At 51.8% G+C, this 25620-nt stretch overlaps 11 protein-coding genes across 12 annotated transcripts; 8 read left to right on the forward strand and 3 right to left on the reverse strand.

Moving 5' to 3' along the window:
- Positions 1 to 249: 249 nt before the first annotated feature.
- On the forward strand, positions 250 to 1674 carry PV05_08140 (uncharacterized protein; the record flags this gene model as incomplete). Its single annotated transcript, XM_013457638.1, has 1 exon — positions 250 to 1674. The coding sequence occupies one exon, from the start codon at positions 250 to 252 to the stop codon at positions 1672 to 1674; it is 1425 nt and encodes a 474-aa protein (XP_013313092.1).
- Positions 1675 to 1744: 70 nt separating this feature from the next.
- Positions 1745 to 3232, reverse strand: PV05_08141. Of its 2 annotated transcripts, XM_013457639.1 has the most exons (4): positions 2892 to 3232; positions 2612 to 2819; positions 2364 to 2551; positions 1745 to 2245 (listed from the first exon to the last, which is right to left on the reverse strand). In XM_013457639.1, the coding sequence occupies exons 1-4, from the start codon at positions 3078 to 3080 to the stop codon at positions 2228 to 2230; spliced, it is 603 nt and encodes a 200-aa protein (XP_013313093.1). In that variant the 5' UTR covers positions 3081 to 3232; the 3' UTR covers positions 1745 to 2227. The 2 variants fall into 2 exon arrangements, with proteins under 2 accessions (XP_013313093.1, XP_013313094.1); XM_013457640.1 differs by having other exon boundaries at positions 1745 to 2551.
- A 99-nt stretch (positions 3233 to 3331) lies between these two features.
- On the forward strand, positions 3332 to 5346 carry PV05_08142 (uncharacterized protein). The gene is made up of 3 exons (XM_013457641.1): positions 3332 to 4173; positions 4262 to 4519; positions 4578 to 5346. Exons 1-3 carry the CDS (start codon positions 3840 to 3842, stop codon positions 5210 to 5212), a joined length of 1227 nt encoding a protein of 408 aa, XP_013313095.1. The 5' UTR covers positions 3332 to 3839; the 3' UTR covers positions 5213 to 5346.
- Positions 5266 to 7028, reverse strand: PV05_08143 (precorrin 3B synthase CobZ). Its single transcript, XM_013457642.1, has one exon. The coding sequence runs from the start codon at positions 6866 to 6868 to the stop codon at positions 5282 to 5284; it is 1587 nt and encodes a 528-aa protein (XP_013313096.1). The 5' UTR covers positions 6869 to 7028; the 3' UTR covers positions 5266 to 5281.
- Positions 7029 to 8141: 1113 nt separating this feature from the next.
- On the forward strand, positions 8142 to 10447 carry PV05_08144 (uncharacterized protein). The gene has a single exon (XM_013457643.1). It carries the CDS (start codon positions 8168 to 8170, stop codon positions 10247 to 10249), a length of 2082 nt encoding a protein of 693 aa, XP_013313097.1. The 5' UTR covers positions 8142 to 8167; the 3' UTR covers positions 10250 to 10447.
- A 192-nt stretch (positions 10448 to 10639) lies between these two features.
- Positions 10640 to 11810, forward strand: PV05_08145 (lactam utilization protein lamB). Its single transcript, XM_013457644.1, has 2 exons — positions 10640 to 10946; positions 11010 to 11810. The coding sequence occupies exons 1-2, from the start codon at positions 10819 to 10821 to the stop codon at positions 11641 to 11643; spliced, it is 762 nt and encodes a 253-aa protein (XP_013313098.1). The 5' UTR covers positions 10640 to 10818; the 3' UTR covers positions 11644 to 11810.
- Positions 11658 to 15673, reverse strand: PV05_08146 (urea carboxylase; the record flags this gene model as incomplete). The annotated part of the gene is made up of 4 exons (XM_013457645.1): positions 11658 to 11938; positions 12009 to 15316; positions 15432 to 15551; positions 15603 to 15673. 4 exons carry the CDS (start codon positions 15671 to 15673, stop codon positions 11694 to 11696), a joined length of 3744 nt encoding a protein of 1247 aa, XP_013313099.1. The 3' UTR covers positions 11658 to 11693.
- A 566-nt stretch (positions 15674 to 16239) lies between these two features.
- PV05_08147 (uncharacterized protein) lies at positions 16240 to 19096 on the forward strand. The gene is made up of 3 exons (XM_013457646.1): positions 16240 to 17262; positions 17334 to 17383; positions 17495 to 19096. The coding sequence occupies exons 1-3, from the start codon at positions 16713 to 16715 to the stop codon at positions 18962 to 18964; spliced, it is 2070 nt and encodes a 689-aa protein (XP_013313100.1). The 5' UTR covers positions 16240 to 16712; the 3' UTR covers positions 18965 to 19096.
- An 832-nt stretch (positions 19097 to 19928) lies between these two features.
- PV05_08148 (uncharacterized protein) lies at positions 19929 to 20773 on the forward strand (the record flags this gene model as incomplete). Its single annotated transcript, XM_013457647.1, has 2 exons — positions 19929 to 20034; positions 20091 to 20773. The coding sequence occupies 2 exons, from the start codon at positions 19929 to 19931 to the stop codon at positions 20771 to 20773; spliced, it is 789 nt and encodes a 262-aa protein (XP_013313101.1).
- Positions 20774 to 20825: 52 nt separating this feature from the next.
- Positions 20826 to 22378, forward strand: PV05_08149 (uncharacterized protein; the record flags this gene model as incomplete). The annotated part of the gene is made up of 4 exons (XM_013457648.1): positions 20826 to 20872; positions 20904 to 21074; positions 21156 to 21885; positions 21911 to 22378. 4 exons carry the CDS (start codon positions 20826 to 20828, stop codon positions 22376 to 22378), a joined length of 1416 nt encoding a protein of 471 aa, XP_013313102.1.
- A 2813-nt stretch (positions 22379 to 25191) lies between these two features.
- Positions 25192 to 25526, forward strand: PV05_08150 (uncharacterized protein; the record flags this gene model as incomplete). Its single annotated transcript, XM_013457649.1, has 2 exons — positions 25192 to 25373; positions 25433 to 25526. The coding sequence occupies 2 exons, from the start codon at positions 25192 to 25194 to the stop codon at positions 25524 to 25526; spliced, it is 276 nt and encodes a 91-aa protein (XP_013313103.1).
- Positions 25527 to 25620: the final 94 nt, after the last annotated feature.

The raw sequence follows: 25620 nt of genomic DNA on the forward strand, positions 1-25620 counted from the left end.
CGACCCGAAGCACTAACATAGCTACAAGGCGGCCGCCGGCTTGAGTATCCCAAGGGTCTGGCTCGCAGCTCTGTGAAGTCCAAGATCCAGGGATCAAGCTGTACAAACGAAACCTAGGTAGGTCCAACCATCTTGACTCTCGTCGTCTCGCCTGTCGTTTGTGTTCAGACTGCTCTCTCGGTCGTGAAAACAACCACCTAGGTACCCAATGTATCGTGCTCTACGTCTTCTGTCAAACTCTGTACGACCATGTCCAAAACACCGTCCATCGATATCCTCAACGCCCCCATTACCCTGCCTTGCGGTCTCACCCTCCCCAACCGTTTGGTGAAATGTCCTATGCAGGAAACCTGCGCAGAGCCACCTCACTTTGATCCGCCGGTCGAGAAATTTCGTGCGCTCTACAAGACATGGGCTACCGGTCACTATGGCATGCTCTTGACCGGCCAAGTCCAGGTGGACATACGCTTCTTCTCGATCCCCGGTGACGTTTGTTGTCATGAAGGCTCCGTCTCTGAACCTGTGCTGTCGAAATGGAAAGAATGGGCCAGGATAGCTCAACAGGGCCGAACACCCTGCCTGGTCCAGATCTCACATCCCGGTCGGATGAGTCCTACCGGTGGAGGCATCAGGCCTGCAGACCTGCGACCTCTCTGCCCATCGGCCGTGCCAGTCAAGATGGGCGATACCTGGCTTGACAAATGGATGCTGGACAAGCTGCTAGGTACACCGAAGGCAATGAGCCATGCTGAGATCGACGAGGCCGTCGCCAACTTTGTCCGAGCGGCGCGCGTGGCCCACGAAGCCGGCTTCGCAGGGGTCCAACTCCACGGCGCACATGGGTTCCTCATTTCGCAGTTCTTGTCACCGCACACGAACCGCCGCACGGACGAGTATGGCGGTAGTCCCGAGAAGCGCTTGCGATTCGTGCAGCGTCTGCTTCAACAGATTCGCGCGGTATGCCCGCCGCCGTTCTGCCTTGGCGTCAAGCTCAATTCGGCAGACTATATGGAGGAAGGCGGGTTGACTCAAGAAGAAGCACTCGAACAGGTGCGGTGGCTGGTGGAATGTGGGATGGTCGACTTTGTCGAGCTCAGCGGCGGCAATGCGGAAAGTACGAAATGTGAGCTGCAGAACTCGTTTGGCGAGTATACTCTTGACAAGGCGCCGAAGCGCGAAAGCACGCGGATCCGCGAGGCCTTTTTCACAGAGTTTGCGGAGAAGGTGCAGCGCTTGCAAAGCAAAGTGCCCATACAGTTGAGTGGTGGGTTCCGCTCGCGCAATGGTATGGCGGATGCCATCGACAGCGGTGCGTGCCAGCTCATCGGACTGGGACGCACGGCCGTGTTGCAGCCCTCGCTGCCGAGGGATATACTATTGAACACCGCAATACCTGACGACGAGGCACTTGCCATGCCGCATGAAGTCCGCGGCATGTGGTTGGCGAACATGGCTCCTGTCAAGATTGTCGGCGCGAGTATGGCGGGTCAGGTGTTCTACTATAACATGCGTCGGATGGGGAGCGGGCTGGCTGCTGACCCGTATGTCAGTGTGCCATATGTCATATTTTCCGGCATCATGGGCTTGGTGAGAGGGACGCTCAGCGGGATGAGTGAGAGGTTGATAGACGGTTTGAGGGGCGTGCTAGTTCGGCAGACAGTCAAGTCTGATTGACACGCTTCATGAAGATCTCTGAAGCTACGATTGTGCATACTGATACGAGGCGCGTTGCAACATGATGTCCCTTCGGCTTTTGAAATACGTTTTGTGTTCTTCCTCGGCCGGCAACAAGGATTAGACTCCCGAGATGTATACACTCTGCAAAGAATACGCACATAGAGGAATTTATTTCGTTCATCGTTGCGTCTGCCTGACCTGCACTGGCTCTTGTGACGCCGACCAACGCCATCATCGTGTACGCCTTCTCTGGTATGCTCATTTTTTGCTGCGAAGCATGCATGACCGAGGTGTATCGACTGTGTATTTATTTGCCTCAACGTCCATCTCCTATCCTCCAGGCAGCTCTCTGCAAGGGGCAATGTTTGGCTCGATGAGGACAGTGCACTTTGTAGATCAAGGGTCTCATTTCCGATGGCTAGGGACGTCGGAGGGATTGTGTTCATTGCATGGGCTCAGCAGGACGCTCGGGATTTGATATTGTCATATTCCGTATACAACGACTTTTGTTTTGGGACTCCCCTGAGAGAGCATCTCGTACTCGTAGCTATTATACAACTCGCTTGACCTGTCGCAGACAGAATGGTCAGCCAAAAGTCGAACTAATCCGGCATGATATCGTACACAAAATATTCTCGGATGATTTGGGCAGAGTAAAGAAATTATGGAAGAGGACGACTGTTCACCTCGAAGAAACGCTTCAACCACCAGACTTGAAAGACTCCCTCTCCTATCAACACACCCAACTGGAATATCGACCACCACTTGACTCGTGAATTTGTGCTTTCTGCTGTGTTTCTGTGTGTGCGTTCTCGGACGACGATGTAGGCTTGTTCGTCTTTGACTTGATCGAGGAGTTCGGAGAGCTGGCGGACTGGATTCGGGTCTGGTTAGCACAGGATTCACCTTGCGATCGCGAGAAAAAAGTCCTTACCTTCTTTCTCCAACGGATCTTGGGGAGCTTCTGATTCGGGTACGTAGACGATGCCGTGGACGTTGAATGAGACTTCCTTGCTGTTGGCCGACCAGTGCTCGTTGCTGAAACAATAGATGTATTGGCCGTCCATGCGGGCTTCGAAGGAGTAGTCACCCGACGAGACGGTGTTCATTTGTGTTTCGTAGTTGCCAACCGGGTCGGTGATCTGACAGGAGCCATAATGTCAGTGGGAAGGACGCGGGCACAGCTAGAGGATAACAGGGTGCAGGCCACTCACGTAGAAGTCGATGTCCAGATTTCCTGAGCCTCCAAACTCACGATCGCCAACTTGGAACGTCACGGTCATTTTATCATCTTTGTGTAATTCCTCGTGGAAGCATTCTCTTGTGTGCGCTCTCAGCTGGATGTTGTGTGCAAAGGAAGCCCCTATTAGGCCAGCGAAAGCCGCGAGCACCCTTAACCGCATTATGTCGTGTATCCGGTGGGAATGTAGAGGATGCAAGGATGTGACTAGGGGAGGCTCGTGGAATTCCGTCGTCAAGGAGAGGATGCTCAGTTGCTGTTGTGTTGGATCGCGAACAATTCACGCGATCAAAAAGTGTCCTCTGTCAATTCAATTCAACTCCGCAATTTATCCCTGGCATCCAGCACTGCCAGCCATAGTCCTAGAAATATGCGATCTTATCTTATCTTTCACGTTCCACTTCCATCCACCCACCATCCTCGACCTCGACCACGACTGTTCGTCTCTTCTTCAGCTCGAGATTCGTGTGCTGCTAGGCCATAAGACGAGACAGCGAACCGCCATACAGTTGTTATTGCTACCTTTTGGAACCAAGTCTGCTGTGGGAGATGTTCAAGTGCCGCGTATGGGCGCTTGGTATGTCTAGACTCGAGACTAGAGAGCATTGCGGCCCGTCGACAGGGTGCTCATAAGGGTTCACTCACCTCCCTCGTGTGCAAATATACCTGAGATCCCCAGGACGACGGTGTAATCTCCTGGCGATAGCCAGCCTCCAAACCAGGCCATGCCCTCCACTCACCTTGAATATGGCATCGCACCTCGGCTTGGAGCGTTGATGAGATCTCCAACAACTCCGCATGTGTCGCCAACGACTCCAGGTAGGTTGGCAGGCCCCTAAGTGCTGACCCTACTCTACCTGAGGCAGGCCCGCATCTAAAGCACTTCTGAGATTGCGACTGTTTTCCTGATCAAATTGTCGATATGGCCAGCGAGGAGACGCTACGACTTCCACCGTCAAGCTCGACGGTAAGAGTGCGAATGATCGACACCACAGCCCTGATGGTCGTCAACGCTAAAATGTTCGTCGAACCCGTCCAGAAAGGGCACGAATGGATCAACATAAATGTTGCAGCATTCCTCATTGAACATCCTGCCTCGGGCAAAAAGGTCATGTTCGATCTCGGCGTCCGCAAAGACTACTGGAATCTGCCTGCCTCGATGCAGAAGCGTCTCGGCTTTGTTGTTCCAGCTCTTCGCGTAGACAAAGATGTGACTGAAATTCTGCAGGAGAAGGGTCTCGAGCTGGATGAAATTTGTGGGTTGGCTCTCGTTTTGTGCCGATGGTCGGCATCCGTCGTTGCGTGTCTTAGTCTACGTTCTGCTGACGATAATCTCTCCATCAGCCAGCGTGATATGGTCGCATTATCATTGGGACCATACAGGCAGCACAGAAGTCTTCCCCAAGACGACCGAGCTTGTTGTGGGACCCGGCTTCAAGACCAAAATGCTGCCTGGCTATCCTCACAATGTCGATTCGCCCGTTGATTCTGCTGCCTTCGAAGGCCGAACACTTACAGAAATCGATTTCAGCACGACCGACCTTGAGATTGGGGGATTTCGAGCTTATGACTTCTTCGGAGACGGATCCTTCTATTTACTAGGTTGGTGTCCCGTTGGGGAGGCTATAAAAGACTGACGGTGCTGACATGAAGCAAACAGATACTCCTGGTCATTGTCTGGGCCACGTCTGTGGACTGGCACGCACCACTCCTGACCCGGAAAGCACTTTCATACTGCTTGGAGGCGACATATGTCACTTTTCTGGAGACTTCAGACCCACAGCGAAGAAACCATTACCTGACCCGATTCCTGCGGGAACTCTTGACGCGGACAGCTTCTTTCCGACGCCGTGTCCCTGCTCCTTTTTCGCAGACCACCATCCAATGAAGGTCTCCGGAAACACCGGCGTTGATGGTAAAACGACGCCGTTCTACCACATCTCTACCGATCCGTCTGCCGCTTATGTAGATCCAAAGACATCCCAGATCTCAGTTGGGAAGCTGGCCAACTTCGACTCGGATCCCTCGATCTTGGTCTGCCTGGCTCATGATACAGCCATGATGCAGGGTCTGCCGACGTTCAATGAACACCCAGAAGATGATTTGAATGCCTGGAGGGAGCGAGGCTTGAAGGAGAAGATCCACTGGGGCTGGCTGAATGAATTGCCCAGGGGTGGTAAGCCGGGAAGGAAGGCGGTTGTCGAGGGTTTCTGGCGGGATATGAAACCCTGGCCGGAAGCGAGGGATATAATGCGCAAGAATGGAGAGAAAGCTTCCAAGGTTGGCTTGCATTGAACAGGATCGCTACCACCATTTGCACACAGCTGTATGAGGTTGAACATACTAGTATTCATGGAAGCACATCTATAGCCTAGCTCTGTCTTGTCTACTAGTATTTGCACCGTTGGATATACTGCGAGCCGCAGCTGTGCCTGCCCTCCTGCCAAAGACAGCGCCTGATGTCAGGCCACTGCCACCAGGATAGTTCTCGTAAAACAGGCCACCCATCATCTCTCCGACACAATAAAGACCTGGGATCTCTTGACCGGACTCTGAAACGACCTGCGCCGTCTCTGGCACCGTTGACAATCCTCCAAAAGTAAATGTGATTCCGCAGGTCACTTCAACCGCCATAAAAGGACCCTTATCGAGGGGAAGTGCCCAATTGGTCTTGCCTAGAGGCAGCTTCATTGTCGAAGATTGTGTCGAGCATCCGTCTCGAACTGCAGGATCCCATTTCGTGCCTGGGTTCTCCTTCTGAAAGGCATAGACAGCCTTGTTGTAAGCCTCCATGTTCTCAATGAATGCCTCGCGGTTCGTGAGTCCGCACTCTGCTAGCTTGTCGGCCATTTCAGGAATCGTGTTCGCCATGATGCGCCGCACTCGCTCCTCGCGGTACTCTTCAGAACGCAGCCAGGAGATTGTCCGCTGGTCCCAAAGCTGGAATGCCTTCTGGCCAGGCTGATTCAGGATTGCGCGACCGAACTTGGCGTAGGTGTAATTTCGGAGATCGACACCCTCGTCAACAAATCGTTCTCCATTGATATTGAACATTAAACCCAGGGGATATCCCGACTTTGTAAATTCGTTGGAAGCCACACGATCTCCAGCATGCGCAGGAGCGTTTGCGTCCCAGCAGGTCGAATGGCAGCCGGACCAGTTACCGGCTTGTCTTGCTCGGACATCTCGCATCGCCATCTCAAGACAGTCTCCCGTGTTGAAGGGCGTACCACGTACTTTGGCAAGATCCCAGCTCGGACCAAGCGATTGGGAGCGCATCCTCGGGTTAGCCTCGAACCCTCCAGCTGCCAATATCACGGCGCCTGTCTTGATCTCAACGGTCTTGCCATTCTGTAGCACAGACACTCCAGCGATTGCTCCCGTGTCCGGATCAGTGATAAGGTGCTGAAGCGCCGTTGAGTAAAACACAGACACGCCGTGCTTTCGGGCTGCGGCCTTGTGATCTTCGATCAGGCCTTTGCCACCATCCTCAGTCTTCAGGGCGAGACCTCCCCAGAATTTCAACCTGCCATCAATCTCATATGCTTGCCGATTGAAAGAGAGTTGAAACCGAATGCCATTTTTCTTTAGCCATTTCACCGTCGCATTTGAGTCTTCGATCAAGACTTTGCTCAATGCCGGATCGGATCTTCCCGCGCATATCCTCTTCATGTCGTTCGAAAAGTCTTGCTCGGTATATGGTTCCATATCGATCCTGGCAGCGGTAGCCTCGTCGACATTGTTGACCAGCGGGAGAAGGTCGTCTTTGCCATGATGGACCGTCCGATATGCTCCTGCGGTGAAGTAGGAGTTACCACCGGCCCAGTCTTCAGGGCACTTGTCAATGAGAACTACCTCTTTGGCACCGGCTTGTTTGGCGGCGACCGCGGCGGAGAAACCAGCGTTCCCACTACCAGCTACCAACACCTGGCAAGAACGTGGCAAAGCCATGTCGGACTCAATCCGTCGACCTAGAGATGCTGGCTTGAAAGGGCCAGAGGATGATGAATAGCTAGCTGATGGGCTATAAGCTTCGAAGATGTCAATTTCAACTTCCTTCGCAGCGCTGACTCCCTCTCCAGAATAATAGCTGGAGCAAGCAGATCATCACACCGTCTCCATCTATTTAAATGTAGTCATAGCCACGGCATAGACGGACTTTGTCCGCCTCGGTTAACCATTCAATTGCGGAGAGTCAACCTCCGCGAACGGCACCTGTCACCGGGCCGGCCAGTTACAGCCTCGACAGCAGGTCTTGGGCTAAATTTAAGTGGCTCAACGGGATTTCAAACTCCGCCGTGGGGGCCATCTACATCTACTGCGTACACAGTGTTTCTCTCCTGCCTACTCGTACGGTGTCGTACTACTACTAGGTACGTACATAGACCTTTGATGTCGATGTCGATACCTGTAGTAAATCTTGAAGAATGTCAAGCCACTGGCACAGCCTAGCGGCTAGCGAGCCTGTTCTCAGGTGCTGCACAAGTGGCGCCATAATGGGCCCCTAGTTATTAGTCTGGTACCTGCCGAGCCTGCTTGTCTCATGGCCCTTCCCAAGCTTGGGGCCAAATGCCAACCCCCTGGTCTCGGGGGAGTATCTTAATGCTTCCGACGGCTACCCCGGATCCGACCTTTTGCTGGTCCCGGAACAGCTCCTGTTCTCATATGAGGTCCCTTGAGATCCCCAGTCTCTATGCCGCCTGCTTTGTGGTCTGAAATGTCTGCAAAGCGCCCAGACCGGCACCCAAGCCAAAGTATGTTCCTAACATCCAGCCTCATGGCTTACTTGAAGCATGAGTACTATTATCTGTCCCCTGCATTAGTCACACCCACAAGATTGCGTGTGCCTCGCAGAACAGGGGGCGCAAACCTGGTACTTTTGTCGCCGTTATCATGTCAGGCAAGGCTAAACAAGCCACAACATCAAGGCTAGGTTGCATTGTCGAGGAAAGGCCCTCGATCTAGTAAGGTAATTGACCATGTGCATGGGGCTATGCGACAATAATTGCCGCAGTGCGGAACCGCACTTTGCGAGACATTGCAGCTTTGCGCTCGAGAAGGCTGTTACACTTCTCCTGCTGGTACCAATACGATTGGGATTGAGCTAGAGGCGGCATAGCCAACCTCCCTTACCTAAATCGGCTAGAATACGTCCTGGGCAAGAGCAGAGTGTAACAGCATATGTACCACTGCCTGCCCGCCTACAGCTGCTTTGTATTGAACGCGAACGTCTCGATCACCAGGAGCAACATGACTCTCTCAGGCTCAGAGCATGGCTCTGTGCCCCCTAAGATGCCCACCACTCCCCGTCCAGTCAATCGATTGACATCCCGCAATAGCCATCCTCCCTTCTCGACTCCGAAGACACCAGAGCTGAGCTTCGTGGAGACACCGCCTGCCATTGAAGACCCCCGAACCCCAGAAGATGACTATGACTCGGACGGAGGCGCTTACCTGCTCGGATCCCCCTTGGCTGCTCGCGATCGAAGCGCTCATGTGGTGAAGATGGCTGGACATGGCCATCTCCTACCTGATCAGGAAGACTGTGTAGAAGACGCAGAAGACATTGATGGCTCAGATCCAAAAGGTGCTTGTGAGCATATTTCCCAATGGAGGATCGATACCCATGGTGGCATTCAGAACACGTCCAAAACTTTGAGCAAAGGGAGCGAACATGCAAGCTCATTCTCACATGGGAAATCCGAATCTGAAGTGCCTGTCGGCCCTCTTGCGCTCTTGCCGTGGAGAAGCGTTGCCGACTCTTTCCGCAACGTCAAGACTCGGACTACTGCAACCATCGCCCATCAGGATGCACTGGAAGGCACACCATTCAAAAAGGATTCCACGAAGACCATAGGTGGTCACAATGCTACTGTTGGCGCAAAGGAGGAACCGGAACATGATACCGAGGTGCCTATTCGGATCCCAGAGAGCGTCACAGATATTTCGGACGCTGAAGCGACCATTGAATCAAAAAAGGAGAGCATCGCAACATCATTAGTGGCTGCCCTTTCTTCAGGCTCAGCACAGCCGCAGCCCATGTCCTTGGGGTTCGTCTGGCAGTTGAGCACGACACTTTCGGGGATCTTGCCCCTTGACACCATCGAAAGATTGCAGACCAAGCCTGAGTACTGTATCGCTTCGACAAAGGGCGGTCGAAGATGCGCATTCTCGAATGGGCAAAATGGTATGCCTGGACTGACCAAAGCGGATGTTGACTCCTTGTTGAACAAGGTTGTCCGGATCAACGAAGCACCGCAACCAACTGTTGTTGCTGCGCACATACGGGAGTTAGTGAGCCGGGCGACTTGTTCCCGCTGGCACCAGGGAGAGGCGCAAGATCGAATGGAGGAGCTATGCTCATACTCCTTCAAGGTGGATGCCCTTCCTCCTGCGCCCAGAGCCGTTGCTACCATGATAGACTGCGTGTTCGAAGTCTGGATCGAATCCTTGATGAGACTCACAACAAGGCCCGAGAATGCCGTCGTGCTTGACAATGGTCCTACGGATTCTTTGGATGTGAACGTTGCTTCGGCCATTGCTCCGGTCGCAACGACTTCTTTCGGGAAGTCAGAAGTGTCGCTCAAATTAAAGGAAGCAGTAATAGTATCCTCAACTGCAACCACTGGTTGCGCTGTCAAATCGGGAAAGCAAGATGTGGTTGTTAATGTCCAGAAAAACAGGGTCGCAGCAGGAGGCATGAGCACTCATCTCAATCACAAGTTCGAGAAATTCGTCTGGTCTAAGAAGAAGGCATCGCTCTCGACGCAAGACTTACTTCGCATAACACTCTTCAAACCTTTGAGTGACACTGATACGCACCGCTCTGGGTTCATATATGTATTCTGGCATCCAGTGAGCTTCGGGTACGTCAAGATCGGATTCAGCAAAGACGTGGACAAGCGGCTCAAGGCTTGGAAGTGGCAATGCGGATTCGATCTGGAGCAGCACAATCCAGAGGAGAGAGTGGAGCTCGCAAGAGTCAAGCACCTCCATCGAGTAGAAGCTCTTGTCCACGCGGAGCTCCGAGACTACCGAATGATAGATCCCAAATGCTCTCGCTGCGGGAAAAAGCACACCGAATGGTTCAACGTATCGGCAAGCCATGCATTGAGAGTCGTCGCAAAGTGGACACAGCTATCATTGTATTCTGATGGCCATTTAAGACAGGACATCACGGAGAAAGACATTGATAAGATGTGCAGATTGCTTGATGTCCAAGAATTCCCACTGACCAGGCGTCAAGGCCAAGCTGTGAGGAGCTCGGATGGGAGTAAGTATAAGGGTCGCAGGGACACGAGAGACCGAAGGAGAAACGCCCAGCCAAGGTGACGGTGTGAGGGTGTCGCACCATATGTGTCGAGGTGTAAGAGAGATTTAATGTCGAGGTGCAATGAATAGTAATAGTCCGTAGGCTCCAGACTCGGGCGGAGCCAACGACGGACAGAAAACAGGAGCACATTGAAATCCAAGGCTGGTCTCATAAAACTCGTATCTTCCAAATCATCTACCAAGCTATCTCCTTCGTCGCCAAATACATCCTGAAGCCAGCTGCCGTGCCCGAAGTCTTGTTTACCGCTTACGACAGATAAGAATGCACGAAAGCCGACATCCGTGGCACCGTCTTTACCCGAGGTAGTCGGAGAAAGGCGCTCGTGAGATCGAAATGCAGGGTACTGTATCTAGTCGCGTCGTGTTCTTACAAGGATGGGGGGATCGATCCTCCAAGAACCTCGCCTCGGCTAGGGCTAGTGAGGCGCATATCTGCATGAAGATCGATTGGAGTACAGACTCGCAGGAATTCATTCTCATATCTCCACAAAACATACACTGCACGTAAGGACTGCCTGGACGAGTTGCTCTTACAGCACAGTCCAGACGACTCCACGAACTCCACGAGGATGGCGCCAACCAAACATAAAGCGATGATCAACGTCGATATGGGCGAGGCCTACGGAAACTACATATGTGGTCCGGACAAAGAGCTTCTCCCCATGATAGACCATGCAAATGTTGCCTGCGGCTTCCAGTAGGTCGAACCACCTTCAAGCCCTTCAGGAGGGGTTGTCATGCTGATGCAAAGACACCACAGTGCAGGCGATCCCCTAGTGATGGCCGAGACTGTGGCATTGTGCAAGGCGCACAATGTCAAGATCGGTGCCCATCCAGGTCTTCCCGATGTCCAAGGCTTCGGACGTCGAGAGATGACTCTCTCGCCTGAGGAGCACACGGCCAATATAGTCTGCCAGGTTGGTGCTCTTCAAGGATTCCTTGCACGAGAGGGTGTGGAACTGCACCATGTCAAGCCCCACGGCATCCTGTACGGCATGATGGTACGCAACATAGATATCGCGCGGGCGGTATGGGCTGGTGTCCCGCGAGGGGTTCGAGTGTTCGGCTTGGCTGGCACTCACATGGAGACGGCCGCGAAAGAGGCTGGCTTCGAGTTCGTGGCGGAGTACTACGGCGACGTCAAATATCGAGCGGATGGGACACTGATCGTCGACCGGAAGAAGAAGCCCTGGCTGACGGAGGATGTGAAGAAGCATGTCCGCCAGCAGTTGGAGGATAGTACTGTCACAGCTGTTACTGGCGAGGTCGTCGACTTACCAGTCAAGGATTATCCGATCAGCATCTGCTGCCATTCAGATTCCCCGGGTTGCATAGAGATTGTCAAGGCAACAAAAGAGATTGTAGACGAGTTCAACCAGAAAAGAGGGGTGTAGATATTCGGAGCGAACTGGTCCATGAGCATGGGTTGAAAATGCTGGCTAGGCTAATCCTTGCCTGATAGTCTGGCAATGGCAACTGCTTGTCCACTCTCCACAGTGTCGCCGGGCTTGATTAGTATGCGGTCAAGGGTGGCACCAATCAGTCTCTCCGGAACAGCGACATCGATCTCCATTTTCATGGCTTCGAGAATCGTGATCTTCTGATCTGCCTGTAGCAATTGACCCTCTTCCGCAATCACTTTCCAAACGTTCGCTTGCATTGGAGACTCGATTGCTATCACGTTCGGATCTGGAGGATATTAGCATACAGTATAAAGAGGTAGCGAGGATGAGCGCCTCCCTCGAATGACTGGACTTACCTTCGAGCAAAGACTTGACGGAATCAAGCGAGACAGCCCCAGCTTGCTTCTCCTGGTCCCATTGAGCAAGGAGTTCTTTTTCTAACACCATCATATGGCTCTGAGCGTCAGCTCTCTTCGCGTTCAAGAGCTTGACTTCCTCCTTCGTATCCGCCAGTAGCTTGTTGTGAGCGCCGACATCGAAGAAGCTTTCGGTATACTCAAACTGGTATGTGCCCGCTTTGAATTGCAGCATCTTTGCATCGTATTCCTCCGTCGTGATTTCATAAAACGTGATCACATCCATATCCTCAAACAACCATGGTCGGTCGGAGGTGAATCCTGCTTTGTGGCCAAAGATGTCGACCCCAGGAATCGTCATACCGGTAGGCATATAGCCGCCAGGCGAGTCGGTGGCGTAGATTGCAATCGCGGTACCGCCCCATGAGAATGTGCCTTCCGGAGTAAAAGTGCGACTGGGATTCATCTTTGGGCAACTGATCCGATGTCGTGGATCGGAAGGCAGTGTCTGCGGAAGAGCTAGAAAGAAGCCAACCCCAATCACGACAGTCTCGACAGTCAAGAACAGCTGTTTCAATTCATCGACTGTCATGCCATTGTTCTCAGCCACGAATTTCAAGGGGTCCGGCAAGTAACTGGCAGAGGGCCGTTGATTCACCATGTACCTCTGGATAGCATCCTCGAGCTTCTTATGCTTGAAGACGGCTGGGAGTTTGAAAGTCCTGTTGGGCAATTTGGCTTCGGCCATGGAGCCCAAAGCATCTTCGATTTCCAGCAGTCCTGTCATGAGATCGTCTCTCGACAGCCTCAGGCTTTCGTAGTAGATGCACAGCGAATTGCCGCACCCGACCATGTTCAGAATAGCGCCTCCTTTCGTCTTCGTGGAGCATAAGCCGCCTCGTGCCTCTAAGGCTCGCTTTAATGCAGTTGCACGACACTTCATGTTGAGGTCGGCCTTCCCAAAGCCGTAGTCGACCAGAAGAAAGCTGTCACCGCCGGCCCGGTAGGTCACCCTTGGTCGCGTTGCAGTTTCCTCCAACACCTTTATCACGTCTGCTCCTATCACGTACGCCTCAGATATTGGGTCGCTGTTGTCGAACCCAGGTGCATCGCCCCAAGAGCCTGACTTCGCGTACTGGCTCATGTTCTCCAGGAATGCAGAGTTCATCCTTGCGCATCTCAGTGCGCGTTCCAAGCTAGTGCGGCAGAACCTGATTTCGTCTCCCATTCGGATCTGGCCAACTTTCCACCAGTCACTGGTGACCACCGTCAGGCTGCAGATAAAACCTCCAAAATCTGGACAATCGACAGGGAAGATGACGGGTTCATCGCCAGTCCAATTGAGACCGCCGATAGGATAGCCATATTCAATCACATTGCTCGGATGAGCTCCGCCATCTCCGCCGTGGCTTCGTGCATATTCGGGTCTCGGCCCAATCAGTCTGATACCTCCTCGAGCAGCGTTGTGACTGATTTTCCACGAATGAGAATACAGCATGTCGATATCCTTCTTCGAGATGTAGCCTGTCTCGTAAGGTCCAGGCATGGCTTGGATAATCCATTGGTGAGAATACCGTGGCCTGGCCTTTTCTGGAACCGGCTGGATCGCTGTAGTGGGCGACTTTGGTAATTTCGACTCACTAACAATGTGCAGCAGATCTCCAGGACGAAGGGCACGACCTTGATAGCCACCAACCTGCACCATGGGACACGTTGCTTTGCTGCCACACCAGGTGGAAACGTTAGGGAAGCCGCCATATACTGCCAAATACGCACGGCAACCGGTTTCGATGGCGCCGATCGCTAATTTTTGACCGGCAAAAATCTCGAGTCTCTGCCATAGAGGGATTTCTTTCCCGTCTAGAGTAGCAGACACTTGAGGACCACACAGAGCCACCACGGCTCCCGATAGGAAAAGCAGCTCTGGGCCACGAAGAGTTATCTCTAAGCCTTCGGTGCCCACCTTGTTCCCCACAAGAATGTTCGCAGACTGGAAAGCAATAGGATCCATGGGTCCGCAGTGTCCAAATCCACGGCCAACTGTTGGCCGTCCTGGAAAGTCTTGGACAAGTGTGTACGAACCTCCTGAGATGACATCAATTGCTGCCGGTGCATACACATGCGTGGTCAGAAATTTGGTTGATGTGAAGCCTGATCGGAAGTCAGGGCTACGAATAATGCTGAGTAGAAAGTCAAGATTGACAGGTGGACCGCAGATGGTGCTGTTGGACAGAACTGTGTCCATCCCGGCAATTGCCTCTTCGCGAGTCCCTGCATGCTGCATCACCTTCGCAAGCAAAGGATCATACTCTGGGGTTATCGACTGTCCAGCTCTGATCCAAGTGTCGATGCGAGTTCCTGGTAGCTCGTGCCATTTAACTTCTTGCAGGAGTCCTGGGCTAGGAGCATAGTTCCGCACCGGGTTCTCAGCGTAGACCCTGACCTCGATCGCATGACCTTTTGGCTCGAGCAACCGCTTTTGTAATGATCCCAGCTCCGAATTGGGAAGACCACCATATCCACTGAGCTGCGCGTCAGCTTGCCGCAGCATCAGCTCCACGAGGTCAATGTTGTAGCACAATTCCGTGATGCCATGTTCCACTTGAAGACGGGTGTTCATCTCCAAGAAGAAAAATTCGCCTGTCTCATGGTCGACAAGATACTCTATCGTCCCTGCCGATGCGTAATTTATGCTCTCAGCAAGTCTGACGGCGCATTCCGTGAGCGTCTTTCTCAAGCCTGGATACATCTGGGTCACGAATGGACTTGGGCATTCCTCGACCACTTTTTGATGGCGTCTTTGAATCGAGCATTCTCTTTCGCCCACGCTGATGGCCTTTCCAAGCCCATTGCCGAAAATTTGGACTTCGATGTGGTGACTAACGGCGTAGTAGCGCTCGAGAAAGACACCTGAATTTTTGAACAGGGCACCGCCTCTGGATTTTACGGTCTGGAAGTTCTTTCGTAAGTCGTCCTCCGTGTTGCAAACCATGAGACCCATGCCGCCTCCACCGGCGGTCGCTTTGAGCATAACAGGATACCCTATGCTCTCCGTTTGCTCAACTGCAGCATCTTCGGTCTCCAGGAGACCTTTCGAGCCAGGCACGACCGGCACTCCAGCTTTCACTGCTAGGTCGCGAGCTGTGTGCTTCAGACCGAAAGCCTCGATAGCTTCTGGTGAAGGGCCCACAAACACAACTCCAGCTGCATTTGCACTGCGACAGAAGTCGGCGTTCTCTGAGAGAAACCCATACCCGGGGATGACACCTTGAGCTCCATTCTCGAGGGCAAGTTTGATGATCTGGTCGCTAGTTGGAAATACTCAGTCTGGGCTTCAACTCGGAGTGATATTTCTAACAAGGGGAACTGGGAAGCTCCTTGGGGCTAGCAGTCGCGACTCGGAGGAAGAAGAAGACCACTCACCCATCGATATATGCTGAACGTGCTTCGCCTGCGAGCAGACAGGCCTTGTCTGCCAGCAAGACATGCTGAGAAGCACCGTCGGACTCGGAATATATTGCGATGGTCTTGATACCCAGTTTCCTGGCCAAGGTTAGTCACCTGCCAACCCCGGAGTGAATGGTGCGACACTACTGCGCGGATTTGATGAGTCGACAGGCGATTTCTCCCCTGTTGGCAACCAGCAGGACCTTAAGCGACTCCATCGCTATATTTGCGGTATCCAAATCGACACCATCAATTGTGATAGATCATGGTCTTCTCCTGAATGTGCTGCAGCTCCCCATAAGGCAGCCACCAGCCCGAACTCCGCGCTCTCTGCCTTCCACATGGCTGCAAGCCTGCCCACTTCTCTGGGCCCCCGAGCCGTGTCAAGCTTAACGCTGGTACCTGCTCATTTTTGACATCTCTGGACTGCTGGTAACCTCGGTCGTCGAAGGTGCTGGTCGATCGCGTTCACCTCCGTGACCTCCCCACCTTAGGCGTGAGCGGCTTCCCCACCGACGGGCCCTGGCTCGGTCTTCGAGCCGTCGATGCATGTCAGCGCGACAAGAACATGGCTCAATAATGCAGACCTCGACTCGAATTTGAAACCACGCCAAAGAAGTTTCGATACAGAAACCTCCGAGCGTGAGCCAATTGAAGAGCGTCTCGACCGGTTATCAACACGGAGAATGTCGTCCATGATGATACGGACTTTGATACCTATCGCAGATCAGCGTCTGTGGATCTCTTGCTCCGCTCCTCTCCTTCCAAACATGGTGTGGCTTCAGGTGGCCAATTCCGACTTGCCCACGTTATCCTCAGCATGTCCACGCAAGTCATTGACCATTATCAATGAACTGACGCATCGCCGGCCTAGGGACACCTTTACGCCGTCTATGAAGGCAACCGGTGCCGTTGCCAGCATGTTTCGGCTATGCTCAGCGGAAGTCCTCGAGGCAACCTGCTTGCAAGGATGCTGGGAATGATAAGCACACACAGGAGACCAGTGATCTGCCATTGCTGTGCGTCAGTGGTCCCCTGGAATATGAGCGGGTGAAGACGGTCCTGATAGGCACGGTTGCAAGATGCCTATCAGTGGCAAGATAAGATGAATGGGTATAGCCTCTTCTGCTGAGATCACTGAGAATACAAAAGCCTGGCGGCCGCTTTATTCTGGCGCAAGTCTCCCGACCCGGACATTGTGAACTCTTTTGAAGGTACCTTCTCTGCGGCGACAGACTCTCTCGCTCATCAGTCACAATGGCGGACACCACTGGCTTTCAGATTGCGGCCCCTCTGTCGTCAGGGCTTGGATATGGCCTTCTCGTCGGAATCGGCGCAGCCTTCGCCATCGGCATGTCGTCAATTTCGTGGTTTCTGAGTCGCTATTTGAACGAGATCCAGGACTCGGAAATGTTCATGACAGCAAAACACTCTGTACAGACTGGTCTTATCGCTTCTGCAGTAGTGTCCTCTTGGACTATCGCCACTACACTTCTCGGGAGTACGACGTACGGCTACGACTATGGAATTTCGGGGCCATACTGGTACGCTGCTGGTGCCTCGGTGCAGATTCTGTTGTTTTCGGTTGCCGCCATTGAGTTGAAGAGGCGGGCACCAAACGCTCAGACGTTCTTGCAGGTTGTCAAGGTGCGGTATGGGACTGCTGCACATATCGTGTTCTGCACCTATTCCCAAGTCTATCAGCTTATCACAACCGTGAATCTCTTGGTCGGTGGCTCGGCTGCCTATTCTGCGATGACGGGTGTCAATCGCGATGCTTCTTGCTTCCTGTTTCCCATAGGTGTTGGTGAGTTCTCTCCTGCAAATTGCACCAGAGTTGCTACCTCTCTCGACTTCTATCATTCTGACATCAGGCAGTGATCTACACTTTGGCAGGTGGAATCAAAGCCACATTCATCACGGATTGGGTACGTATTTTCTGGATGTTCTGCGACGAACAGTCTGACTTTCTCGCAATCGGACGTGCTACTGTTCCATTGGATTCAACCTCGCCAAAACATGCTAATCAACGCCTACAGGTTCATACGGTCATTATCTACATCATCATGCTCTACTCCCTATTCCGGGTCTACGTCACCTCCGAGGTCGTGGGCTCACCCGATAGAATGTGGGAGCTTCTCAAAGAGGCAGCGCATCTGCATCCCGTTGAAGGCAATGCACATGGAGAGTACTTGACAATGCGGTCCGAAGGCGGAGGATATATTGGGCTCGTCTTTATTGGCGCTGGCTTTGCTGCCGCCGTTGACAGTCAACTGTTTCAGAAGGCTATTGCTGCAGACCCGCGCAGTACGTCTAAGGGTTACATCATCGGCGGCTTGTCATGGTTTACGATACCATTTGTGCTGGCTAGCACCTATGGGCTGACCGCTGCTGCTACGGAACACCTCCCCAGCTTCCCGATCTACCCCAACCGCATGAACACATACGAGATCTCATCGGGAATGGCGATGCCGTACGCTGCACTGGCTGTAAACGGCAAAGGCGGCGTCATTGCTATCCTACTGATGGTCTTCATGGCTGTGACCAGCGCTATGTCCTCTGAGACAGTGGCAACGACAGCTTTGCTAACATACAACGTCTACCAGGCGTATATCAACCCCAAGGCCACCGGAAAACAACTACTATTCTTCTCTCACTGTGTCACCGTTGGCTTTGCTATCGTGGCCGCAGCCGTTGCTATCGCCTTCAACCACGGTGGCTTCAGCGTCAGCTTTTTGATTACTGCCATTGGAATTTTCGTCGACAGCGCGATTGTGCCCATGGCATGCACCATAATGTGGAAAAAGCAGTCCAAACTTGCCGTGATCGTCTCGCCGTTGGCCAGCTCGGTGGCCGCCATCCTGGCCTGGTTCTTGACCGCATATACTCATTTCGGTGACATCACAATTGCTTCTCTCAGCCAGAACCTACCTCTTGTCGCCGGCAACATCATGGCGATTACTGGACCCTTTGTCCTCACACCATTGCTCACCTATATCAACCCAGACGACTTTGACTGGCAGGTGTTCAAGGATCAGATCAAGCGCGGTGATGATGAACATGTGACGGTCGACGGACATGTTGTGACGACTCACGATGCCGAGGCCCAAGCAGTTCTGGATGAACAAAAGAAGCACGAAGACGAGAATGAAAGGATATTGTTGGGAGCTCGAAACCGCTCCATTGCAGTCAGCATTGTACTCACTCTGGCTCTGACTCTCATCTGGCCGATCCCAATGTATGGCACAAACTATATCTTCAGCAAGCCATTCTTCCGCGCGTGGGTTGCGGTTCTTTTCATCGTCGCCTTCCTGGCGGCTGGGGCTATTACTTTGCTTCCAATCTGGGACGCACGGCAAGTCATGCTTGTCATTTTCAGACGATGGTTCAAGAAGGATCAAGCATACGTCGCTGAAGCTATCAGTGATGTTGTGACTGGCAAGGATGGGCAGATCGTGTCGGAAAACACCACGCCTGCGAAAAATAGTTCGGAGAAGCTTGCTGGGTAGAAAGCGGGGGACTGTCCATACTCTTCAGGAGCTGACGAGGAGACCCATTTGTTGAAGATGTACCTAGAATTGCTGAACATGGCCACGGTTAGAACAATGCTCTGATGAGGGACAAGGCCCGATTGCTTGAGACTTACCTTGTGATCACCGGAAATCGTCGTATTATCGACAGATATTCTAGTCACACGCCTTAACCACGTTAGGGAAGTGAGTAAACTATACTGAGGATGAGGGAATGAATCCTACGAACCTCGGCGATAGTGTCTTAAACAGCTATTGTTGAAGGATCGAATAAGGGGAACTTCTTTTCTGCACCCGGCATGGCAAAAGCAGCGTGATTGGCCCTCATTGTTAGAAACAAGAATCCCGTTTGGCAGAATGGCATCCTCTTCAATGCGATGCTTGGGTATTAAATCAGCCTTTATCGACGAGTGGTGACGAGTAACCTTAGTCCGAGTTGCGATATTAACAGCTTGTTATTTCAATAGGCTCAGGCCTTGAGAGCCATGGAAATGACCGGTATGTCGGGTCTGCATCGAAATCCGAAGGTTTCATTATTTGTGAGTCTCACATTACATCCACTCTGGTGAAGACAATGCTTCTTTCTTGAAGATTTCACCATTTCGAGTCTCGAATTACTTCCACTCCAGTGAGACAATGTTCTTTCCCTGAAGGTTGCACCGCTGGCGCCAAGGCTAGAAGCAAACATGAAAAGAGCAACAATTCTTTGTCTTTATCAGTCGACCACACCACTCCCTCATCATCATCATCATCATCATCTACCTCTTCATTACTTTCTACAACTCCATCTACTCATGGTGTCTTTGCTCTTGCAGCCAAAGGTCGTACGGACAACCGCTGACTCTTCCAGAGTCTGACTCCTTCGGCTTTGCTCTTCTCCATACCTATATAAATACTACTTTGAGCGGCTTCTTATCCTCAAATTTGAGGCAAAATCCGGCCCATGGCGCTGCCAGGATGCGTTCTGTCACCGACGACTACCGGATACCATAAGCCCAGCCAGAATACCACTTCCAGCTTTTGGATGACCTGGTGGCGAAGCCAGCATCGTAAGTTCAAACCCAGAGTGCATCCTGAGAAGGAGGGTCTAACAGTTTCCAGGAAGCGCAGCACCCAAGATCGGCTTATTTCACCGGAGATCCTACCCAAGACTGGAAGGGACATGACTTCTGCCTGTCCACCCTGCTTCGCATATTCGCGGTGAACAAGGATGTTCGTGATTACGAATACAACATCGGACCATTCCCCAACGATCTACCACAGGAGCGGTGGCACAAGCTTTGGAACACGATCCAGTGGTGCAGAACCAAAGAGTACTTCTCGGACAAGGGCAGGGTCGCTGCTTCACAGCGCGGCCACATCAATGAAGTGTTACAGCCACCATGGTACATACAAAACCAGTCCGGCAATGACAAGCACGACACTGGTGTCGAAGAAAGGAGCTTAGAGGCCAATGAGCAAGAAGATGGTCCAGAGTACTACATCCTCTGGCAAAACATGCCGACGCCAGAAGAGAAGACTGGCTTATCGATGGAACGCTCTGTAGGCTTGCCTCCTTTCTATCAGTTCTCATCATTCACCAAATTCGAGCTTTTTGTGTCACGGGCATTTCAACTAAAAGAGGGGAATCTCAAGATTGAAATGCTTCTGTTCAGCGTCAAAGATGGACCGCAAGCCAGTTTGGAACGCATGAAGATTGCAGTCTTCTGGGAGAGCTTGACCAGCTACGAGCTTGAAGGCTACAAGATGAGTTTCTTCTTTGATCACTGCACCCTTGAAGCAGATTGAAAGCAATCTGAGATGACCTACATGCCTTCATTCCTCGAAGACAAGTATCGACATGGCTCTGACGGCTTCGTGGAAGCAAAGAGTGCGGGCTTCTACCATGTAGCAAGTGTCCCGGCTAAGAGGATGCCAGCACCCCATCAAGAAGATGTGGCATTGTACTCTCACAAGCGCTCGAGAGCCGCGGATGGCAGTCCGGCACCTTCCGTGAAAGATTCACCCCAGAATTTGAGCAAGAATATCTCCGCTATGATATCCTGAAAGAAGCAGAACGCCGCCTGGAGGGTTCTGATGCAGACTTAGAGTCTGTCGAAGGAGAAGAGCCAGATCTTGACGATGATCCTCTTGTTGGAGACGATGACGATGACAAGACTATCGAATAAAGCGACGATGCTGGGAGCGCACGGGACGACGAGTCACAAGATGATGGTGAAGATCGCCTGAGTGATGGCCTTGAGATTGAAGGTTCCGAGCCTGAGAGCAAGTATAGCATCGAAGGCGATGAAGATTATGTTGACGACGGAGGATCGCTGTCTGATGGCAAAGTCGAATCTCAGAAGGGCAAGAAGCAAGGACCTCCTATGGGATGCCCACTTTCCTTGCATAAGTCTACTCGAGGAGGGTCTGAGAAAAGTCAAGAAGGGGACAACCAGAATGCATCCTGTCAAGGAGAGTCCTCCAAGCTACTGAATGCGCCTTTGGATTATCGCGGTATCGATCGCCCGCGGTTGAGAAGACCTGTCTCAGCAATCACAACCCCACAACTCACCAATGTTTCCGAAGAACCAGCAACTGAGGTCAATGAAGCTGGCGAGGAAACCACCAGCGAAGCAGGGCCGGTTCCAGAAGATGTGCCGGTCCCGGAAGATGTGAAGACAATGGAGTTGGACATCGAGAACCTCGAGCGTCTACATGCTAATGAAGAGTCGACAACTGCTCCCAAGGTCGCCAAAGCTTCAGAGAAGGTCAAAGTCGCTCTGGGAAAGCTGGGCCGGCTTCTCGACAAATACTGCTATCCAGAAGAACCGACGAGCGACGTATTGCAGACACACAAGGAAGGCGGGGCGCGCAGAAGCTTTGGACGGACGTTGTCCAGCTCCCCACTGATTGTCGCTGTGAGCCTCACCGTGCACGACCTAGCCAAGCGACTCTAGATGTGAGCTCAGCTGTCGCCAATATGCGGCTCACTGGAAGTACTTCCAAACCGAAGAAGATGTTAATGCCTTTTGGGGAAACTGGTCGAGTCTCCTTAGAGCTGCCGCTGGCATAAATCCGGATGATGTGGGCCCTGTTCTGGTGCTAGCCAAAGACATACTTCGAATGACGGTCGACGGATATGTCCCTGGTATGGTCGGCCTAAGACCAAAGGAAAATCAGATCACTGGCGCTGCTTCGTTCTTCGCGAAAGCATCCGAAACCGGCAAGATTGAGTCAGTCGATGGAAAGCATCAGTATGAAACTCTTCCCACTATGGGCGGCATACGATCTGATGTCCCAGGCGGTGGGAAGACTTTGATGGCGATCATGCATCTCCAGAACACCATCAACCGGCTGAAGCCTGGAGAGGTGCATCGGCCGAACTTCTTATTGGGCCCACGAACTCCGTAGGGCAGTGGTTCGACACGATTCGAAACAATGCTCCAAACATCAAAGTCTTTGTCGCAAGCAGAACTTCCCATAAACAGCAGACTGGAAAGTGGCACATATCTCCTTGCAAGAGCTGAACGATGCCCGCGAAAATGTGCCAGAAAGACTAAAGTATGCATTTGATATCACGGATCCAGAGGCTATACGTACGGCATTCGTGATCACGCACCAGATGTGCGAGTCTCGCTTCAAGGACGCGAGAAAATGGGCATTTTGCAGCTCTCATCGCCTTCTCCCCTTCTGAAAAGATTTATTGATAATCTGCCCCAAGACAGTACTCTGATCCCTGATCGGGCCTCGTAGGTTAGATTGTGTGAGACACCGGAGCTATCTAAGTAGATAAAGCAAGCGTGCCTCCAAGCTTTCAACAGGTTAACTATGTTCAATTGAGATGAATCCCTCCAGCCTCGTAGAGAGTTATATACTAAGGCTTCGAGTAGACGTGTACTTTGCCTAAGAAGCCACTTCTCCTCCTATACCGTTTGTCGAACGGACATACGTTCTGTGTCCAGGGATCCTCTTCTTCTCCTCCACCGTTTCTTACCGGGGAGTGCGTCTTTCCTATCAGCAAGACGGCCTAACTATCCCTTGGCGTACATCTGATTTTTAGAGGGCGTAATCTCGTATCTCCGACTATGAAGGGCGCAGGTTATAAAGACCAGCAGGATTGTCATGGCGGTCTTGATGACCATCATCGAAAAACTAAGCGAAAAATAAGATGTGGAAGACGAAAAATCCATGACTTTCGATGTTTGCCAGAGTAGAGTCTCGGGTCGATGGCCTGAGAGAGGAAGCCCGTTGAGGTTGTCACGCAGAATGGGTCGGATATTGGTATTTCGATTCAGTAAAGAAAATGGTCGTGATCAGATGGCTCGATCGAGAGAAATGGCCTGATCTTGATAGTTCATTCAGGAGAGAGAATGGACAAGATTCGATGGCTCGAGAGAAATAGCCAGATCTTGATATTTGATTCAGCGTAGAAAATGGACGTGATTAGATGGCTCGAGAGAAAGGGCCAGATCTTGATATTTCGATTCGATGGAGAAAATACACACAATTCGATGTCCTCAGAGAGGAGGCTCGTTGAGGTAGCCAGAAGAGGCGATATCTTAGTATTTCGATTCAGTGGAGACACTAGACATAATTCGATGGCTCGAAAGCTTATTCATACATTAGTATCGAGCATAAGAAGTTGCGCGGTGATTATAGGAAGAATAGCTACTACGAGTAGAGAGCATAAAGTTAAGGAGAGCTGCCGCGTTGTTCTAAGGACTATATAGTTGTCTCGTGGTCAAGCTTACCTAAAACCCTAAGATTTAGAGTTATTGAAAGAGGCCCGGGCACGCCCGGAATAGGCTAGTAAGGCTCCACTTAGTGGGTAGCTTAGGGCCACGTAAATACTAGCTATATAGTTTTTAGCCAGCGAATTTCCCTCAACAATAGCTGTTTATGACACTATGGCCGAGGTTCGTAGGATTCACTCCATCATACTCAGTACAGTTTACTAACTTCCTTAAGTGGTTAAGGCGTGTGACTAGAATATCTGTCAATAATACGACGATTTCCGGTGATCACATGGGTTCGCCCGCACAGGTTCAAGTCCTGTTGGTGTCGTTATTTTTTTTGCTTTTTGTTTTTCGGGGGTGTCGCTGTGTCTACATTGAGCAAAGGAATCTGGGTGTGCGAGAAATTGGAGGAAAAATTAGTCCTGTCATGATTTCTTGGCTTATTCGCGGATGCACAAACAACAACCGGTGCCACCAACGTCCTTGTAATGAAGCAAAAGCAGACCATCTATCCATGAGATCTTTTTTGGTAATGTCTCGAAGCCACCTGTACGCGTCAGAAGGCCAAAGTGGCCCTTAAGACCTAATGCATAAAGATCAGGCTCGATCGATGCGCGACTCAACTTCGTTCTTCGAAGAACGATTTGCGGATACCTTTTCAAGACACAATGTTTCTCCGGATTGCGGCATTCCGCTCCTATCCTATGCTCATCCCGACCTTTGTACTATCCCGCGCAACCTCGCACGAGATGGATCTAGTTCAGCTACTTGTGGACGAAGTCCTTTGGGGGTTCATTGCCACCCTATAGCCGGGCTACGTCTCTCCACGAGATGTTCATATCATTTCTCTAGCGAACACTCAAGGATGGTCCAATCGTCCGACAACGTTGCTCGTACTTACTATCCCCTGAGTTGAGATTGTTCCATGATTGGTATCATCGACGGTTGTAGCTCATCCGTGACCCTGCTACTATTGAGCGGTGGACAGCGTCCCGTGCAAAGGTAGGCCAGCTTATTGTTTCCTGCATTGATGGATCCCCGTTATAGGTGCTCTGACTTCCCGAATCACAAAGGTCAATACTACGACATTGATAGTCCTTTGAGAGTGGTCATGAACAAATCCCCAACCCGCAGTGCAACCTGAGAGCTGTGTTTTCCGTGAGACAATCAGGAAGCAAGCAAACAATCTTACCACCTGTTTGTGTTGCATTTTTAAATGATTCTGGACCTCTGTTTACTGGCAGAGTCTCCGTCGCGGAATCTGGCTTTTCCTCTGGCTTTTCTGAGCAGAGCTGTTTGTCGTTGAAACGCTGCTTGATCGCTGCAAACGCTTCAGCACATTCGCCGGACCCAGTTGCCAAGGTTGACGGTGCACGCAAGTATCGTATAAGTACATTATCACGGCAGAGTTAGTCCAGTCTACCTCAAGCTACACCGACACGACACTTGGTCAAAGGCCGCATCGTTTGAGCAGGAGGGATATTGTCAATGGATTTTATGGATTTCTTCGGAGGACATCGCGTCATGCTTGGGCAGAGAGGAGGACGACATGACCCTGCAATGATGTTTTACGGCCCGCGAGTACGCCTCGCCGCGCTTGCGATTCCAGAGCGTCGTCGACGTCGACGGCCAGCTCACATCATCTATGATGATTATGATTCTGATTCCGAGTAAGTCTATCAGCCAGCAATTCCAGGACTCAAACCGGAGATTGACATCTGCGGAACAGCGACTCGGATTATGACTATGACTATCGACATATACGTCGACGACGACACTGTTGCCGACCCCGGGTTACTTTCAACAACTACATCTACCGGTGAGGACCGTTGGATAGCAAGAGTCATGAGTAAAGGTGTGAAGGACTGAAGGTGGAGCATCCGGTCTTACTGCGTACCGCGATTGATGCTGACGGTA

This window comes from Exophiala xenobiotica (genome assembly GCF_000835505.1).
Source record: "Exophiala xenobiotica strain CBS 118157 unplaced genomic scaffold supercont1.5, whole genome shotgun sequence".
Classification (NCBI taxonomy): domain Eukaryota; kingdom Fungi; phylum Ascomycota; class Eurotiomycetes; order Chaetothyriales; family Herpotrichiellaceae; genus Exophiala; species Exophiala xenobiotica.

What these genes read in the sequence shown, in the direction of transcription:
- PV05_08147 (XM_013457646.1), top strand. Translation starts at nt 16,713, where the DNA reads ATGGCGGACACCACTGGCTTTCAGATTGCGGCCCCTCTGTCGTCAGGG. An exon ending in CCTGTTTCCCATAGGTGTTG is followed by an intron (nt 17,263 to 17,333) that starts GTGAGTTCTCTC and finishes GACATCAGGCAG; the next exon opens with TGATCTACACTTTGGCAGGT. An exon ending in CCACATTCATCACGGATTGG is followed by an intron (nt 17,384 to 17,494) that starts GTACGTATTTTC and finishes CAACGCCTACAG; the next exon opens with GTTCATACGGTCATTATCTA.
- PV05_08143 (XM_013457642.1), bottom strand. Translation starts at nt 6,868, where the DNA reads ATGGCTTTGCCACGTTCTTGCCAGGTGTTGGTAGCTGGTAGTGGGAAC.
- PV05_08141 (XM_013457640.1), bottom strand. Translation starts at nt 3,080, where the DNA reads ATGCGGTTAAGGGTGCTCGCGGCTTTCGCTGGCCTAATAGGGGCTTCC. An exon ending in ATCTGGACATCGACTTCTAC is followed by an intron (nt 2,820 to 2,891) that starts GTGAGTGGCCTG and finishes GGCTCCTGTCAG; the next exon opens with ATCACCGACCCGGTTGGCAA. An exon ending in AGATCCGTTGGAGAAAGAAG is followed by an intron (nt 2,552 to 2,611) that starts GTAAGGACTTTT and finishes ACCCGAATCCAG; the next exon opens with TCCGCCAGCTCTCCGAACTC.
- PV05_08145 (XM_013457644.1), top strand. Translation starts at nt 10,819, where the DNA reads ATGGCGCCAACCAAACATAAAGCGATGATCAACGTCGATATGGGCGAG. An exon ending in AATGTTGCCTGCGGCTTCCA is followed by an intron (nt 10,947 to 11,009) that starts GTAGGTCGAACC and finishes AAGACACCACAG; the next exon opens with TGCAGGCGATCCCCTAGTGA.
- PV05_08142 (XM_013457641.1), top strand. Translation starts at nt 3,840, where the DNA reads ATGGCCAGCGAGGAGACGCTACGACTTCCACCGTCAAGCTCGACGGTA. An exon ending in TCTCGAGCTGGATGAAATTT is followed by an intron (nt 4,174 to 4,261) that starts GTGGGTTGGCTC and finishes TCTCTCCATCAG; the next exon opens with CCAGCGTGATATGGTCGCAT. An exon ending in CGGATCCTTCTATTTACTAG is followed by an intron (nt 4,520 to 4,577) that starts GTTGGTGTCCCG and finishes TGAAGCAAACAG; the next exon opens with ATACTCCTGGTCATTGTCTG.
- PV05_08144 (XM_013457643.1), top strand. Translation starts at nt 8,168, where the DNA reads ATGACTCTCTCAGGCTCAGAGCATGGCTCTGTGCCCCCTAAGATGCCC.